The sequence below is a fragment of the Pinus tabuliformis genome, chromosome 2_2 (genome assembly GCF_031772625.1).
Source record: "Pinus tabuliformis cultivar Carrire ecotype Pingquan chromosome 2_2, CPIR1, whole genome shotgun sequence".
Classification (NCBI taxonomy): Eukaryota; Viridiplantae; Streptophyta; class Pinopsida; order Pinales; family Pinaceae; genus Pinus; species Pinus tabuliformis.
Genome location: NC_142300.1, coordinates 455,899,867 through 455,916,067, shown reverse-complemented (window position 1 = coordinate 455,916,067; position 16,201 = coordinate 455,899,867). Strand labels below are relative to the sequence as shown.

The 16,201-nt window shown below is 34.2% G+C and overlaps 1 protein-coding gene across 1 annotated transcript in view; it reads left to right on the top strand.

Annotated features, from left to right (window-relative positions):
- LOC149193218 (jasmonate-induced oxygenase 2-like) overlaps positions 1 to 15,332 on the top strand; it is a 43,557-nt gene extending 28,225 nt beyond the window's left edge. The window contains exon 3 of the mRNA XM_089404818.1: positions 14,921 to 15,332. Coding sequence (XP_089260944.1) covers positions 14,921 to 15,190 — 270 coding nt within the window. The 3' untranslated portion in view covers positions 15,191 to 15,332. The remainder of the gene's footprint in view (positions 1 to 14,920) is intronic.
- Positions 15,333 to 16,201: the final 869 nt, after the last annotated feature.

Genomic DNA, 16,201 nt, shown 5'->3' with positions numbered 1-16,201 from the left:
CAATCAAAATCCTTTAAATTTAAAATGAGGTACATGCAAATATTTCATAGGGAAAAGAAGATTTTTTTTTTTTTTTTTTTAATTATTGGCTTATCTCCTTATAGGTTTACTCAAATTTGAAGTGTAGACACTCATTGGATGCATAATTAAATTCCACATCCAACAAGTAACCATTATGCATACTTCTGAGAAGATCCACATTGTTAACAATTGAACAAAGATTAAAAAAGTTTGTTCACTGCGCCGTTTTAATGTGTATTCATGTTTTATCAATGCGGGTCTTCTCAGAAGTATGCATAATGGGTACTCGTTGGATGTGGAATTTAATTCCGCATCCAATTACTGTCTACACTTAAAATTTGAGGAAACTTATAAGGAGATAAGCCAAAAATACAATTAAAACAATAGTTTTCTTCTTTTCCCTCCAAAAATCATAACTCTCTTTTTATTATTTTATTATTTTTCTTTAGGAGACCACCTTTAGGCTGAAATTTCCTATAGTGACAATTTAATATATTAAAAAATGAAATGAATGTAACTTTGTTTGCAGAAATTCAAAATTAATTCTATTTATTGAGAAGGAAAAAAGTAAACCATAAGAAGGTTTCATTGCTTATAAAAGAAATGTGTTTGACTTTCTCTTCTTAAGCTTTGTACATCAATGAGAAATTCCTACAATAACAACAAGGTTTTATTGTGAGTTTTTTCAGTGTTGATAATGACTTCTAGAGAACTTTTAGTAACAAATGTATTTTCTGCAATGATAGAATTCTTGTTGGCTTCATTATCAACAACAAACATCATTTTCTGTTGATTTTTGAGCATCCATGGTTTCTCAAAGTGGTGTTTGTCTTGTTCCAAAACTAAGATTACACAACGTAAGTGACTTTTATTCTTTTTGGTGGCTCTTTGGAATCAAACTGTTGGAAATAATACTGGGGGGGGGGGGTGAATCAGTATTAGAAATTTAACAATTTTTCATTTCCATAAATAGATTGATATATGCTACTTCTATTAATTCAACCTGCGTATATATGCAACTGTGTTTAGAGAAAACTGCGTATATCTTACAGACTTATAATTTAGTTAGCTTATCTTAATATGTGTATCAGAACCATAAAACAGTAACCAAGTGCAGTAAATAGTACAGGAAATCACACACATGAACACAACATATAAGGTGGAAACCTAATGTAGGTGAAAAGCACTTGCTGCAATTCGTCTCTATCTTCTTTTAATAAGAGACTTATTTTTACAATATTTCTATACTGGTGCAGTCTTATACCAGTACGCAAGCTTCTACCTGCAGAAGGCTACAACCTTCTCTCGTTCTCCAGATTCTCTTGGAAGGGAGCTACAACCCCCTTAGCTCTTGTACTAGCTGATGTACTAGTACGTAGGTGTTGGCCTACAAAAGGCTACAACCTTCTCTTTTCTTCCAAGGACCACGTTTCATAAATTTTCAGACTGGATCCATCAATAACATCAATCAAACATTAAATATATCTGCATCAACCAATATTCTTTGCACCAACCAAAATTGAATCAAACAATTACTTCTCTGACTGTTGTATCTAGAATACAGCAACAGTAACTAGAAACCAATCCTAAACCCAGAACACTACAGTAGTAAACAGAAGTAGCTAAAACATATTTTATGGGACGTACGCTTCAATGTGTAGAACCTGTGTGCATACGCTTCTACATCAAGGAAAACCTACATATAAGCGGTTTTGAATTATCGAACCAGCGTGTATACGCGCCTTTGCTGTGATGAACTTGCGTACAGATCTGTAAAAGATAATTTATCCTTTTCAACTATTCAGACATTAGTTTTACCTAGATCATCAGACTTACAGATCAAGTCATGCGCCAAATATAAAAGCTCAAAATCACACAAAGATACTTCTCTTCAAGCCTTAAAATCTTGACCCATCAATAGAACTTATCCTTCTTCTAGCGCTCAGGTTCCTCCTTGATTCAGATCTAGCTATGCACTGTAACCCAATGATCAGTATAATAGATCTTTCTCTTCATAAGATATTCAATCGTTGAATGCATTTGCCTAATGATCTCCTCCTCCTTTTATAGTCTTAGGCCTTACTCAATAGCATGGTCCAAAACCACTTAGAACCAATACCTGGGACCAAATACTTGGGTTCAACACTTTGGATGAGATACCATGGTCCAAAACCATAGGTCCAAATACCGAGGACCAAAAACCAAGTTTCCAAATTGTACGCGCTTTTTTGTGTATGAAAGTGTGTGTATACGCATACACGCCTTTTGGTCTGTGAATCCGCGTGTATATGCGGCTTGGTCAACGGGAATCTGCGTATACCTCCTTTTCCTTTATTCTAAGAGCCTGTGAGCCTGAACTGTCATTTTAGTGATTTTCCAAGTGAGTTGCCATCAAGGGCAATACCTGTGCCATAGTGCCAAGCCTGTGTCATAATGCCAACACAAACTACACTCTTTTTAGGAATCTCTTCAAGGACCCTTATGAGTTACATTAGTGAATGCACATTTTTTACATGAAACCAATAATGGTGGTCATGATTTTGAGAAAAATGACCCTAGCACATGAAAGAATTCATATAACAAGGGTTAAAAATGATGCTAAATGGCTCAAATAAGGGAGATTCCAATTTGAATATGTTTCTCCATTTTCCATTAGGTAGAAGTCAAGGATTGTTTAAGAAACTGCTAGGAGGATATTGGTGCAACAAGAACCTTCAAAATTACAATGCCCAACTAAATATAGTAAACTAGTAAAAATGTTGAATGCTGAAGGAAAGGAAGAAGTTGATACGAGAATGGCATGGGACATGTATGCATGTGGAAACCCCTTCATCGTAGTTTGACACCTTGTTGACATGAGTTTATAACACTTCCCTTAAGGTTTCAAGGTTTCAAATTGCAACATTTTTGGATTCACTTTTCTCGCAAAGAAGATGGAACTTATTGAGGATGCATTGGATCCCATTTGTTTTTCATGGAGTGACACATAGGTTTCTATTCTAGCAAATGGTGGAAATATATGAGGTATAGGACATTGGTTAGTGTCCTCTCTTCATCAAAAGATGATATTTTTTGGAAGGCTAAATATTGTTTAGGTGAGTTCAAATAAATTCATTTTATTTTAATTTTTTTAATAAATGATATTGGGTGTCACTAGGCCCTCTAAGATGGCACAAGTTATCACATAGAATGCACCATTTTTCAAGGGCATATGCTTGATTTTGAATAGAAAGTACAATTACATATTTTGTACTTAATGAATAGTCCATATTTTGAACCTTATTTTGGAAAATTTTGAGGCTAGGGTATCATGGATGAAGGATCTCGTATTGGATGCTAGATAGTTATAAAATTCATTCCGAGCCACTTAGCAAATAAAATCATATATTTTATAATTCATGCATAGTCCATAATTTTAACCTTATCTTGAAAATTTTGGATCCCAGAATACCATGGATGGAGGATCTCATAGTGGAGGCTATATAGTTATAAAATTCATTCTTAATCATCATTTCTCTCGATAAAACTCTTGATAATTCTCCAAGTTGAAGTTGCTAAGGAAAGATATTCCTCTATATTAGTTATGTTGCATTACCAAGTAGAAGTGAAATTTGCATTATTGACTATGGAAATGAAGTGATATTTGGGATATTTATAGAAATTTGGACGAGAAAGGGGTAGTATGGTGCATAGACTAGTCACTAATGAGTAGTGATGGAGTAAGATTTAGTGAATTGCTCTAGTTCATAACACCTATATTCGAGCTCTTACAATACATTAATGAGATTATTTTTTGATAGGTTTATCATGGCATGGATAAAATTATTTATAAAACCATGAAAATTATTTGACAAGAAGCTCCAACCATTCTATTTGTTGATGTATATTTTGCAGAATTGTGAGATCAATCATTGTTGACAGGTGGAACTAATTATCAGATCAATCATTGTTGATATAGTGGAACTAATTTGATTATATTTTTCACATTTTATCTCATGATTTAAATTATATATTTTTATGTTAATCACCTCGTTTTTTATAGAAATGGGAAGGAGAAGGACCAACATATAATATGAAAGTAGCAAATAGAGGAAGGAAACCTTCATGATTTTATTTACATGTTCTCTATAGACTAAAGTGAAGGAAGAATTTGAAAAGTTTGTTGTTTAGAAACAAGAGAATTCAAATATATCATCCTTGAATGAAAAAAGGACCATGAATTATATTCACTGATGGAGTTTTCATGGGGTAAGTGATATACACATGCAAGCAATGTCCATTTTTTTTCTTTCTAAGGTAAGTAGTGTACATGTGCAAGAAATGGACATTTGTATTCTTACATAAGTGGAAAACTTGATGTTAGGATAGAGGGACAAGAGCACCTAGGGATTTATTCACTTTTTGAAGAAAAATTAGATATGATTGCAAAGGATAGAGGATTGGACTTGATGGCAACCCCAAATCATTCTTCCCCTTTGTCATCAATGGCAAAGGGATATGCTCCCCTTGAGTACGTGTTGAAATCTCTGCTCTGCTATGCTGTTCATGCTCCCCTTGACTGTAGGCAAGGTCTGCAAAAAGATGTTATACAAGAAATAACATGACTCTATACATCATAGATGACCTTCTTATCACCAAAGACTAATACATACATCCATCTCCCAACCAAGTGGGGATATACCAAAAGTATATACATGATAAAACAAGAACATTACATCATCCATCCCAGGCATAGTGGGGAAACAAAATAGGTTGTTACATGACCTTGATACTAAAAGAAATACATGACGTAGAGACCAAATATCTAAGTCAATATTAGCAACTATCATTAGCAACATTTGTCAATCACCATCTGTACCATCAACCATGATCTCCCTCTACACCTATTCCACCTGAAACAAAAAAAACTGTGAAGTTGTACCAAGATCTTCTAAGATAATGCCAACAATGCATTATTAGAAGTATATGCTCCCCTTGAACCTGTGGCAGATGATCAGGCCCACATTAGAATTTTTTCATCATGAGTCTGACCCACTGATATTCATCAAACCAACATATATGCAAATGTATCCATAGAAACCGGCGTATGTATGCGGATACGCTTCATGATACTCACGTACACCCACTTTTCTCTAAAACAGATAAGTGTCAACAACAAGATGATGCATCAACTACTCCCAACATTTGTCTGAGGTATTCAAATGTCTCCCTGGGCAGTGGTTTGGTGAATATATCAACAACTTGTTCCTTGGAGGAAACATACTCCAATTTGAATTTTTGTTCAAGCACTTGTTCCCGAAGAAAATGATATTTGATAGGTATGTGCTTGGTCTTCGAATGCATGAAAGGATTCTTTGAAATGCTGATTGCGCTTGTATTATCACATAGAATGGAGATGGGTGGAGTAAAAGTGATTTATATGTCTTGCAATGTTTGCATCATCCAAAGGAGTTATGTGCAACACGATGCAGCAACCACATATTCTGCTTCAGTTGTAGATAATGCAATTGAACTTTGTTTCTTGCCGAACCAAGACACTAATCTAGAACCCATAAAGAATGCACCACCACTAGTGCTTTTTTTGTCATCCACGCTTCTTGCCAAATCTGCATATGTATATGCATGATTTTGAGTTCCTTGAAGATATTTGAAAATCCTTTTAACTGCCTGAAGATGTGCTTCCTTTGGATTTGCCTGAAATATTCCAACTATTCCCACTGCATGCATGATGTTTGTTCGGGTACCTATTAGATAGAGTAGACTACTAATCATGGATCTATAGGTTGGTTGATGTACTACTACTATTCATCATTTGTGCTGAGGCCGCATCCTGTTACCATAGGGGTACATACTGGTTTCGAATCTTCCATGCCATATTTCTTCAAGATCTGCTTGAGGTACTTGGTTTGTGATAGAAAGATACCGTCTTTGTTTTGTTGGACTTGTAGACCAAGAAAATATGTGAGCTCACCAAGCAGGGACATTTCAAATTCTTTCTGCATTACCAAAGCAAAGATTTGACTCATGGCTTCTTCATTGCTACCAGAGATGATATCATCAACATACACAACAAGTATTAGCAATTTATCATTGTCAATTTTAATATATAGATTGCTATCTGTTGATCCTTTTGAAAAACCTTGTTGATGGAGGTATTTTTCTAGATGATAATACCAAGCCATTGGAGCCTATTTAAGACCATAGAGAGCCTTTTTGAGTCTGCATACAAGTTTTGGATCATTTCCAAGGATAAATCCATCTGGTTACTCAATATACACTTCTTCTTCTAAGTCTCCATTTAGAAAGGCAGATTTCACATCCATTTGATATACTTTGAACTTCTGAAAGCTAGAAAGAGTAAGGAACATTCTTATGGCTTCAAGTCTGGCAACCGGTGCAAAAGTTTCTTCAAAGTCTATACCTTCTTGTTGAGCATACCCTTTACAAACAAGTCTAACCTTGTTTCTAATAACATCTCCATTTTCATTCAGCTTGTTTTTGAATATCCATTTGGTCCCAATGAGATTCTTATCATTAGGTCTAGGAACCAATTCCCAAGTGTTATTCTTTTCAATCTGCTCAAGTTCTTCATTCATGGCCTTGACCCAACATTCATCTTTACATGCCTCACTTATATTTTGTGGTTCAGCAGAGGAGAGCAATGCTAGATAGCTTGAAGGTTCTATAATAGTTCTTCATGTTTGTACACCTGCCTCTTTCTGCCCCAAAATTTGAGTCTCTGGATGATTCTTCTGGACGTACCTAGATGGAGTCTTTTCTTCTACCCTTATCTGTTCTTTTGGTGCCTCATAAATTTCTTCTTCAGCATTAGTCTGATTTGATGTTGAAGGATAGTCCTCATCATCTCCAAAATCTTCAGTTTTTATCTGCTTTGGATTGTTGCATTCTTCATCAATCACCACATCAATACTTTCAACAATTTTACCAAGTCGTTTATTGTAACACTATATCCTTTACTTCAAGAAGAGTAACCAAGGAGAATGCCTTCATATGCTCTAGGTTCAAACTTGCCAAGCTTTTCATCAGTCATTTTGATGTAACATTTGCTTCCAAAAACTTTGGAGTATTTTACAGTAGGAGTCTTACCATACCAAATTTCATGGGGAGTTTGAGTGTTGTTTACCAAGACGTTTGTTTTTTTGAGAATAGTAACGGTAGCAAATGCAGCTTCACCCTAGAAGGTTGCAGGAGTTCTAGATTCATCAAGCATAGCACGAGCCATTTGTTGAACTGTTCTATTCATCCTTTCTACTACTCCATTTTGTAAGGAGTCCTTGTAGTAGAGAATTCCCTTCTTATTCCATGTTCTTCACAAAAGTCGAAAAATTCATCCGAGGTAAATTCCCCTCCTTGATCAAACCTGAAACATTTGATTTTGTGATCTGATTCATTTTCAACCAAGGCTTTGAAAGCTTTGAACTTTTCGAAAGCTTCGTATTTATGATTCAGAAGTCCTATCCAACACATCCTTGAAAATTCGTCAATGAACAATATAAAGTATTCTTCTCCTCAAGGTGACTTTTTCCTTAATGGACCACATAAATCAGTATGGACAAGTTCAAGTGGCTTACTAGCTGATCCTTCCTTCTTAGGGAAATGTGTTCTGGTTTGCTTACCAAACTGACATGATTTGCATATTGTATTGTCTGGAATTTTGATGTCAGGAAGATCGCGAACAGCCTGATATTTGCATGCTTTCCTTATATGAGGGAAGCTCAGATGCCCCAATCTTCTGTGCCATGGCCAGTGTTCATCATTTTTTCTTAGATAGCATTGTTGTTGTCCTCTCTTGAGTATGTATAAATTATTTGGAGTTCTTATGCCTTTGATCATTGTTTCTCCTGTATCAAGCTCACGAACAATACATCCATTTGATCGAAATACTACCTCATTTCCTTGATCACACATTTGACTAACACTCAATAGATTATGATTTAAGCCATCAACATACATAACAACCAGCATTGACCTTTTCTTTTAATAGAATAGAGCCTTTACCTTTTATGAGTGCAGGGGTGTCATTCCAAATGGACCTTTCTTTCATTTTCTAAGGCACTATATGATTGAAGTTTTTCTTTATCCTTGTCATATGTTTCGAGCATCCACTGTCAATGTACCACTGATTTTCCTTTCCTTATGCATATAAGGCTATACCACATCTTTATGTTTTCAGTTCTTTCTTTCTCCATGTTTTGGGACCCAATGAAACTTGATCCTTCTGAGATGTTTGCCGAAACTTACTCCTGCATTCAGAATCTTCGTGACTGAAGTTGTTACAAATATAGCGTTCTATTTCATTTTCAAGAGCATAAAAATTATTGTAGGTCCTCTTCATGATCCCAGTCACACTCCTTTGATTTGTGTTTCTCTAGTCATGATGGTGTTGTAGGAAACACATTGAACAACTTTGTGTCCAAATTTATGACATGAGAAACATTGGCCATTAAAGAAATTCCTGTGATTATCAAATCTACTAACCATGTGATTGTAGTTTCCATTGTCATTCATTCTTGAAGCAAATTGGGAATGATTTACCTATGGTTGGTTGTAGCTTCTGTTCATCCTTGAAGTAGATTGACCCTGATTTACCTGGTGATCCACTTTATGTCTTTGCTGCCGATTGTCAACCTGTTCACTTCTCCTTGCTGCATCAAGATAGATTTTGGAGGTGGATGGCTTCTATGCTTGAGATGCTTCTTTAGTATATCCAAAACTTGTATTTATTAGAGGAGAACATTGTACTTTGAAAATCTCATCTAAAGTTTCAGATCCTTTAGCAAATCTAAGATTAAGAGCTTTTGTTTTCTCAATATCTTTTCTAAGTCCCACAATTTCACATTCTAACTTTTCATTGTGTTTTTCCCTTTCAGCAAGTTGGAATGTCAGAGTATCTATAATCATATTCTTTTCTTCTAAACAAATTTTAAGTTTAGAAATTTCTTCATAGAGATCATCTTCATCTATAGCATCCAAGAAATCATCATTTTCAAAAGGCATTAAAAGTCTATTTTCATTACCATGTTCATCTTCATCACTATTTCACAGTCCATCGCTGTCTTCATGTGTATAATATCTCTTCTTACTTACGCTTTGTTTTCTATTCCATTTAACCGGTTCCTTACCTTTATCAAGCTTATCTTTATGAGGACATTTGGTTGCATAGTGAATGACTCTTCCACAAGCAAAGCATTTAAAGGGTAACTTACCTCTGAATCTTCTAGAACCCCGTTGAAGGTTCTTGACAAAATTTGATTTTTCCTCTCCTTTTGATGTATGTTTTGACTCATTGTATTCTCATTTTCCTAAAGCTTTGAATGCGGCTTCTCTCATGTTTGATGGACCCTCTTTTCTCATTTCGAAAGTAGTTAGGATTCCGTGCAGCTGTGACATAGTAATACTCTGAAGATTCTGCTTTTCTTCTATGGAAGAAACTTTTGATTCAAACTTAGAAGACAAGGATCTTAGAACCTTTTCAACTAAAGTAACTTCTTTTATCTCTTCACCCAAATTTTTCATGTGATTAACAATCTCATCTATATGTAGGAAATAATTAGCTACACTTTCATCATGGTGCATTTTGAGAGTTTCATATTGAATTATGAGAGTTTGTAGTTTTGCACATTTTACCTGATCGTCTCCTTCATAGCTTAGAACGATCTTGTCCCATATTTCTTTGGCAGTTTTTAGCTACATAACCTTGATGAATTCTGATTGTGATAGACTCCCCAATAGAGTATCGATAGCTTTTGCATTTGTTTCATATTGCTTTTTACCTGCCATATTTGTAGGAGCAGCTGTTGGAAATGTGTATCCTCCTTCCACGATATCCCAAACTTCTGTTCCAAGAGATTGAAGATAGGTCGTGATTCTTACCTTCCAATAGATGAAGTTTCTCCCATCAAAAATTGGTGGCATGATGGATTCCTCTTTTTCATAGTTGCTCATGATGATATATCTTCCTTCAAGCGATCAAGCTTCTTTTGAAGGACCTACTCTGATAACAATTGTTGGAAATAATACTGAGAGTGGGGGGGGGGTGAATCAGTATTAGAAATTTAACAAGTTTTCATTTCCATAAACAGGTTGATATACGCTACTTCTGTTAATTCAACCTGTGTATATATGCAACTGTGTTTAGAGAAAACCGCGTATATCTTACAAACTTATAATTTAGTTAGCTGATCTTAATCTGTGTATCAGAACCATAAAACAGTAATCAAGTGCAATAAACAGTACAGAAAATCACACACATAAACACAAGATATAAGGTGGAAACCCAATGTGGGTGAAAACCGCCTACTGGAATTCGTCTCTATCTTCTTTTAATAAGAAAATTCTTTTTACAATATTTCTGTACTAGTGCAGTCTTATACTACTACACAGGCTTCTACCTGCAGAAGGATACAACCTTCTCTTGTTCTCCGGATTCTCCTGGAAGGGAGCTACAACCCCCTTAGCTCTTGTACTAGCTGGCGTACTAGTACATAGGTGCTTGCCTACAGAAGTCTACAACCTTCTCTTTTCTTCCAGGGACCACGTTTCATAAATTTTCAGACTGGATCCATCAATAACATCAATCAAACATTAAATATATCTGCATCAACCAATCTTCTTTGCACCAACCAAAACTGAATCAAACAATTACTTCTCTGACTGCTGTATCCAGAATACAGTAACAGTAACCAGAAACCAATCCTGAACCCAGAATACTGTAGCAGTAAACAGAAGTAGCTAAAACATATTTTATGGGACGTACGCTACTTCAATATGTAGAACCTGCATGCATACGCTTCTATATCAAGGAAAACATGCGTATACGCAGTTTTGAATTACCGAACGAGCGTGTATACGCACCTTTGCTATGATGAATCTTCGTACAGATCTGTAAAAGATAATTTACCCTTTTCAACTATTCAGACATCAGTTTTACCCAGATCATCAGATTTATAGATCAAGTCATGCGCCAAATATAAAAGATCAAAATTACAAAGATACTTCTCTTCAAGCCTTAGGATCTTGACCCACCAATAGAACTTATCCTTCTTCTAGCGCTCAGGTTCCTCCTTGATTCAGATCCAGCTATGCACCATAACCCAATGATCAATATACTAGATCTTTCTCTTTATAAGATATTCAATCCTTGAGTGCATTTGCCTAATGATCTCCTCCTCCTTTTATAGCCTTAGGCCTTAATCAATACCATGGTCCAAAATCACTTAGAACCAATACCTGGGTTCAACACTTCGGATGAGATACCATGGTCCAAAACCATAGGTCCAAATACCGAGGACCAAAAACCAAGTTTTCCAAACTGTACGTGCTTTTCTTTGTATGAAAGTGTGTGTATATGCATACGCGCCTTTTGGTCTGTGAATCCGCGTGTATACGCGGCTTGGTCAACGGGAACCTGCATATACCTCCTTTTCCTTTATTCTAAGAACCTGTGAGCTTGAACTGTCATTTGAGTGATTTTCCAAGTGAGTTGCCATCAAGGACAATACTTGTGCCATAGTGCCAAGCCTGTGTCATAATGCCAACACAAACTACACTATTTTTAGGAATCTCTTCAAGGACCCTTATGAGTTACATTAGTGAATGCGCATTTTTACATGAAACCAATAATGGTGGTCATGATTTTGAGAAAAATGACCCTAGCACATGAAATAATTCATATAAAAAGGGTTCAAAATGATGCTAAATGGCTCAAATAAGGGAGATTCCAATTTGAATCTTTTTCTCCATTTTCCATTAGGTAGAAGTCAAGGATTGTTTAAGAAACTGCTAGGAGGATATTGGTGCAACAAGAACCTTCAAAATTACAATGCCCAACTAAAGATAGTAAACTAGTAAAAATGTTGAATGCTGAAGGAAAGGAAGAAGTTGATACGAGAATTCCATGGGACATGTATGCATGTGGAAACCCCTTCATCGTAGTTTGACACCTTGTTGATATGAGTTTATAACACTTCCCTTAAGGTTTCAAGGGTTCAAATTGCAACATTTTTGGATTCACTTTTCTCGCAAAGAAGATGGAACTTATTGAGGATGCATTGGATCCCATTTGTTTTTCATGGAGTGACACATAGGTTTCTATTCTAGCAAATGGGTGGAAATATATGAGGTATAGGACATTGATCAGTGTCCTCTCTTCATCAAAAGATGATATTTTTTGGAAGGCTAAATATTGTTTAGGTGAGTTCAAATAAATTCATTTTATTTTAATTTTTTTAATAAATGATATTGGGTGTCACTAGGCCCTCTAAGATGGCACAAGTTATCACATAGAATGCACCACTTTTCAAGGGCATATGCTTGATTTTGAATAGAAAGTACAATTACATATTTTGTACTTAATGAATAGTCCATATTTTGAACCTTATTTTGGAAAATTTTGAGGCTAGGGTGTCATGGATGAAGGATCTTGTATTGGATGCTAGATAGTTATAAAATTCATTCCAAGCCACTTAGCAAATAAAATCATATATTTTATAATTCATGCATAGTCCATAATTTTAACCTTATCTTGAAAAATTTGGATCCCAGAATACCATGGATGGAGGATGTCATAGTGGAGGCTATATAGTTATAAAATTCATTCTTAATCATCATTGCTCTCGAGAAAACTCTTGATAATTCTCGAAGTTGAAGTTGCTAAGGAAAGATATTCCTCTATATTAGTTATGTTGCATCACCAAGTAGAAGTGAAATTTGCATTATTGACTATGGAAATGAGTGATATTTGGGATATTTATAGAAATTTGGATGAGAAAGGGGTAGTATGGTGCATAGACTAGTCACTAATGAGTTGTGATGCAGTAAGATTTAGTGAATTGCTCTAGTTCATAACACCTATATTCAAGCTCTTACAATACATTAATGAGATTATTTTCTGATAGGTTTATCATGGCATGGATAAAATTATTTATAAAACCATGAAAATTATTTGACAAGAAGCTCCAACCATTCTATTTGTTGATGTATATTTTGCAGAATTGTGAGATCAATCATTGTTGATATAGTGGAACTAATTTGATTATATTTTTCACATTTTATCTCATGATTTAAATTATATATTTTTATGTTAATGACCTCATTTTTTAGAGAAATGGGAAGGAGAAGGACCAACATATAATATGAAAGTAGCAAATAGATGAAGGAAACCTTCATGATTTTATTTACATGTTCTCTATAGACTGAAGTGAAGGAAGAATTTGAAACGTTTGTTGTTGAGAAACAAGAGAATTCAAATATATCATCCTGGAATGGAAAAAGGACCATGAATTATATTCAATGATGGAGTTTTCATGGGGTAAGTGATATACACATGCAAACAATGTCCATTTTTTTTCTTTCTAAGGTAAGTAGCGTACATGTGTAAGAAATGGACATTTGTATTCTTACATAAGTGGAAAACTTGATGTTAGCATAGAGGGACAAGAGCACCTAGGGATTTATTCACTTTTTGAAGAAAAATTAGATATGATTGCAAAGGAAAGAGGATTGTGTATATGTTGATTTAAGCCATTGTCTTGTGCATTAATAGAATGATGAATATACATGTGGATACTCTATTGATTAAGTTGTGGCTCTTGAAAAAACTAAATCGATCTCTCACTATTTATTTTAGATCTTACATATTAAGATTTCATTCATGCATATCTATAATTGAAGGTGGGCCTTGGTGTACATGTGAAAACATTGTCCATTTGTGTTCTTTGTAAGTGGCAAACTCATCCTTAGTAGAGAGGAGAAAGAGAACTAGGGATTTATTCATTTTGTGAAGCACAATAGGTTGGGATTGCAAATGGTAGAATATTTATTGTATTTTAATTAAAATTTGTACCTTTAGGTTGGGATTGCAAATGGTAGAATATTTATTGTATTTTAATTAAAATTTGTACCTTATGTATGATGGGGTTGATGAATATACGAGTGAACCTTCTTTGGAATAAGATGTGGAACTTGGAACACCTGAGTTGAATCTCTTATTTTCTATTCAAAATTTTACAAATTCATCTTTTGTTAATGCATATCTATGGTTGAAGGAGGGCCTTATTAAAATTATGCTAAATCATTGTTGGATATGGTGAGTAATTTGATGAATCGAGCCCTCATCATGATTTATATTGATAATTTAGTTTTTGAAAAATGTGATATTTTATTTTTTGTTAATGTGTGCATTAACATTTTATTAACTTTTTGTTGATGCATATCACTCTATTATTCTTTATAATTCATTCTAGTTTTCCTAATAATTTTATCTACCCATAAATTACCTTGTTATCATTTCCTAAAATTTTGGGGTTCAATTTTCTATCGTTCAATTCTCTGTCTATACTCATTGTCAAGTTTCATCAACCCTATATCGGAATAATTGTATCTTATGTCACAATAAATGTATCGTGTGTGTGTGTGTGTGTGCATCTTATGTCACAATAAATGTATTGTGTGTATGCGTGTGTGTGTGTGTGTGTGTGTGTGTGTGTGTGTGCACGCGCGTGCGTGCGTGTGTGTGGTGTGTGGTGTGTATGTTTCTGTGCTTGTGTATGTGTTTGTGTGTGTCTCACAAAATCATCATTTCAGAGGACCAAAAATAGTAATACTTAGTTGATTTATTCATTGAAATTATTTAAAATAAGTTGTTTTGCTAAAAAAATAATGTTTTTTTTCTTTGCTAAATGTTCAATACAATGTAAGTTTTGCATTAGTATAGTGGAAAATGATTTTGATTTATGAATGAATGACTATCTATATCATATTATGATCATGTTTATGGTGCCTTATAACTGACTTAATCTATTCTTAGCATCTTATCTTATCATAGAAGCAAATTCACAATATACAAATAAAATTTTTAAGGGAATGTTTTAATGTGCAGGTTTGGAGCAATGACAAATATGAGAGTGTAGAGCATAGGGTGGTGGTGAATGACAAGAAGGAAAGGTTCTCTATTCCATTCTTTTTTAATACTTCACATTATGTGATGGTGAGACCTGCACCTGAGCTGGTCAATGAGGAAAATCCTCCCAAATATAAAGAGTACAATTGGGGGAAGTTTTTAAAGAGTAAATATGAAAGCAATTTCAAGAAGATGGGTAAAGAGAATCTTCAAATCCGTCACTTTTATATTTCACCAAATTCTTCTTAAATAATATTTTTCTTTATCCATGGATATTATAGAGTAATTATCTGCAGTTTTAACAAGCCCTCATATATTTGATCATAAATAAGCTACCTTAGTTAATGAATAAGAATGATGTACTTTCAATGTAAGGTTTTTCCTTATTGAATGATTTGATTATATGGAATTTACAATATCAATGATATCTTGATTAGTTTTCAATAAAAAAATGTTTTCAACTTGTTTAAATATATTCTTTATGACTTTGAACTGGCCATATGTTTAAATATTAAATATTGATTTAGTGCGTAAATTTTAGATAAGTAATATCAATCATAAGGTGAGGATATGTATTATGGACTATATGGCATGCGCTTTAATATTAGGGAAAATTTGAAGGATCCATGCTTACTTTTAAATGTAAAAACCTTGGTGAATCGTAAAAATTTTAAATAGAAACTATAATATATTTGGTGATATTTTTGTAAAATTATTCAAATTTATAAGGATTTTTTGTAGTTTCTATAAAATTTTGACGATTTTAAAGTAAAATAACCTACCTTATTGAATTTGGGTGAATAATTAAAAAAAAATGGAAATTGGTGAATGTTTTTTTCTAGAAACAAAAATTGAATCAACGCATGAGAGTTTATCCCCTAGAATTTTCCCTCTTTAAGAAGCTTTCCTCATGTGATAAAACTTAAAACTTTACATTCTAATTTGTTATGTACCTTTATTAGATATGTAATAAAGGCATAAAATGTGAATGGATATCATTTTGCATGGTTAAGACACGCATAATAATTAATGGACTATGGAATGTTTAATATGAGGCTCAGTAGTAGTAAGCCCCATGTGCCATCACATGGAAAATGCATGTTCCCCTCATGTGTCATGAATGGGGAATGCATGTTCACCTACCTTCTATTTAAAGCTCATTGTATGTATTTGAGAATATCTTTAATGTATTTTCATCTTCTATTAGTAAGTTTCTATTAAAAATGGAGCATGTTAAGATAAATGACATAAACACAAAGT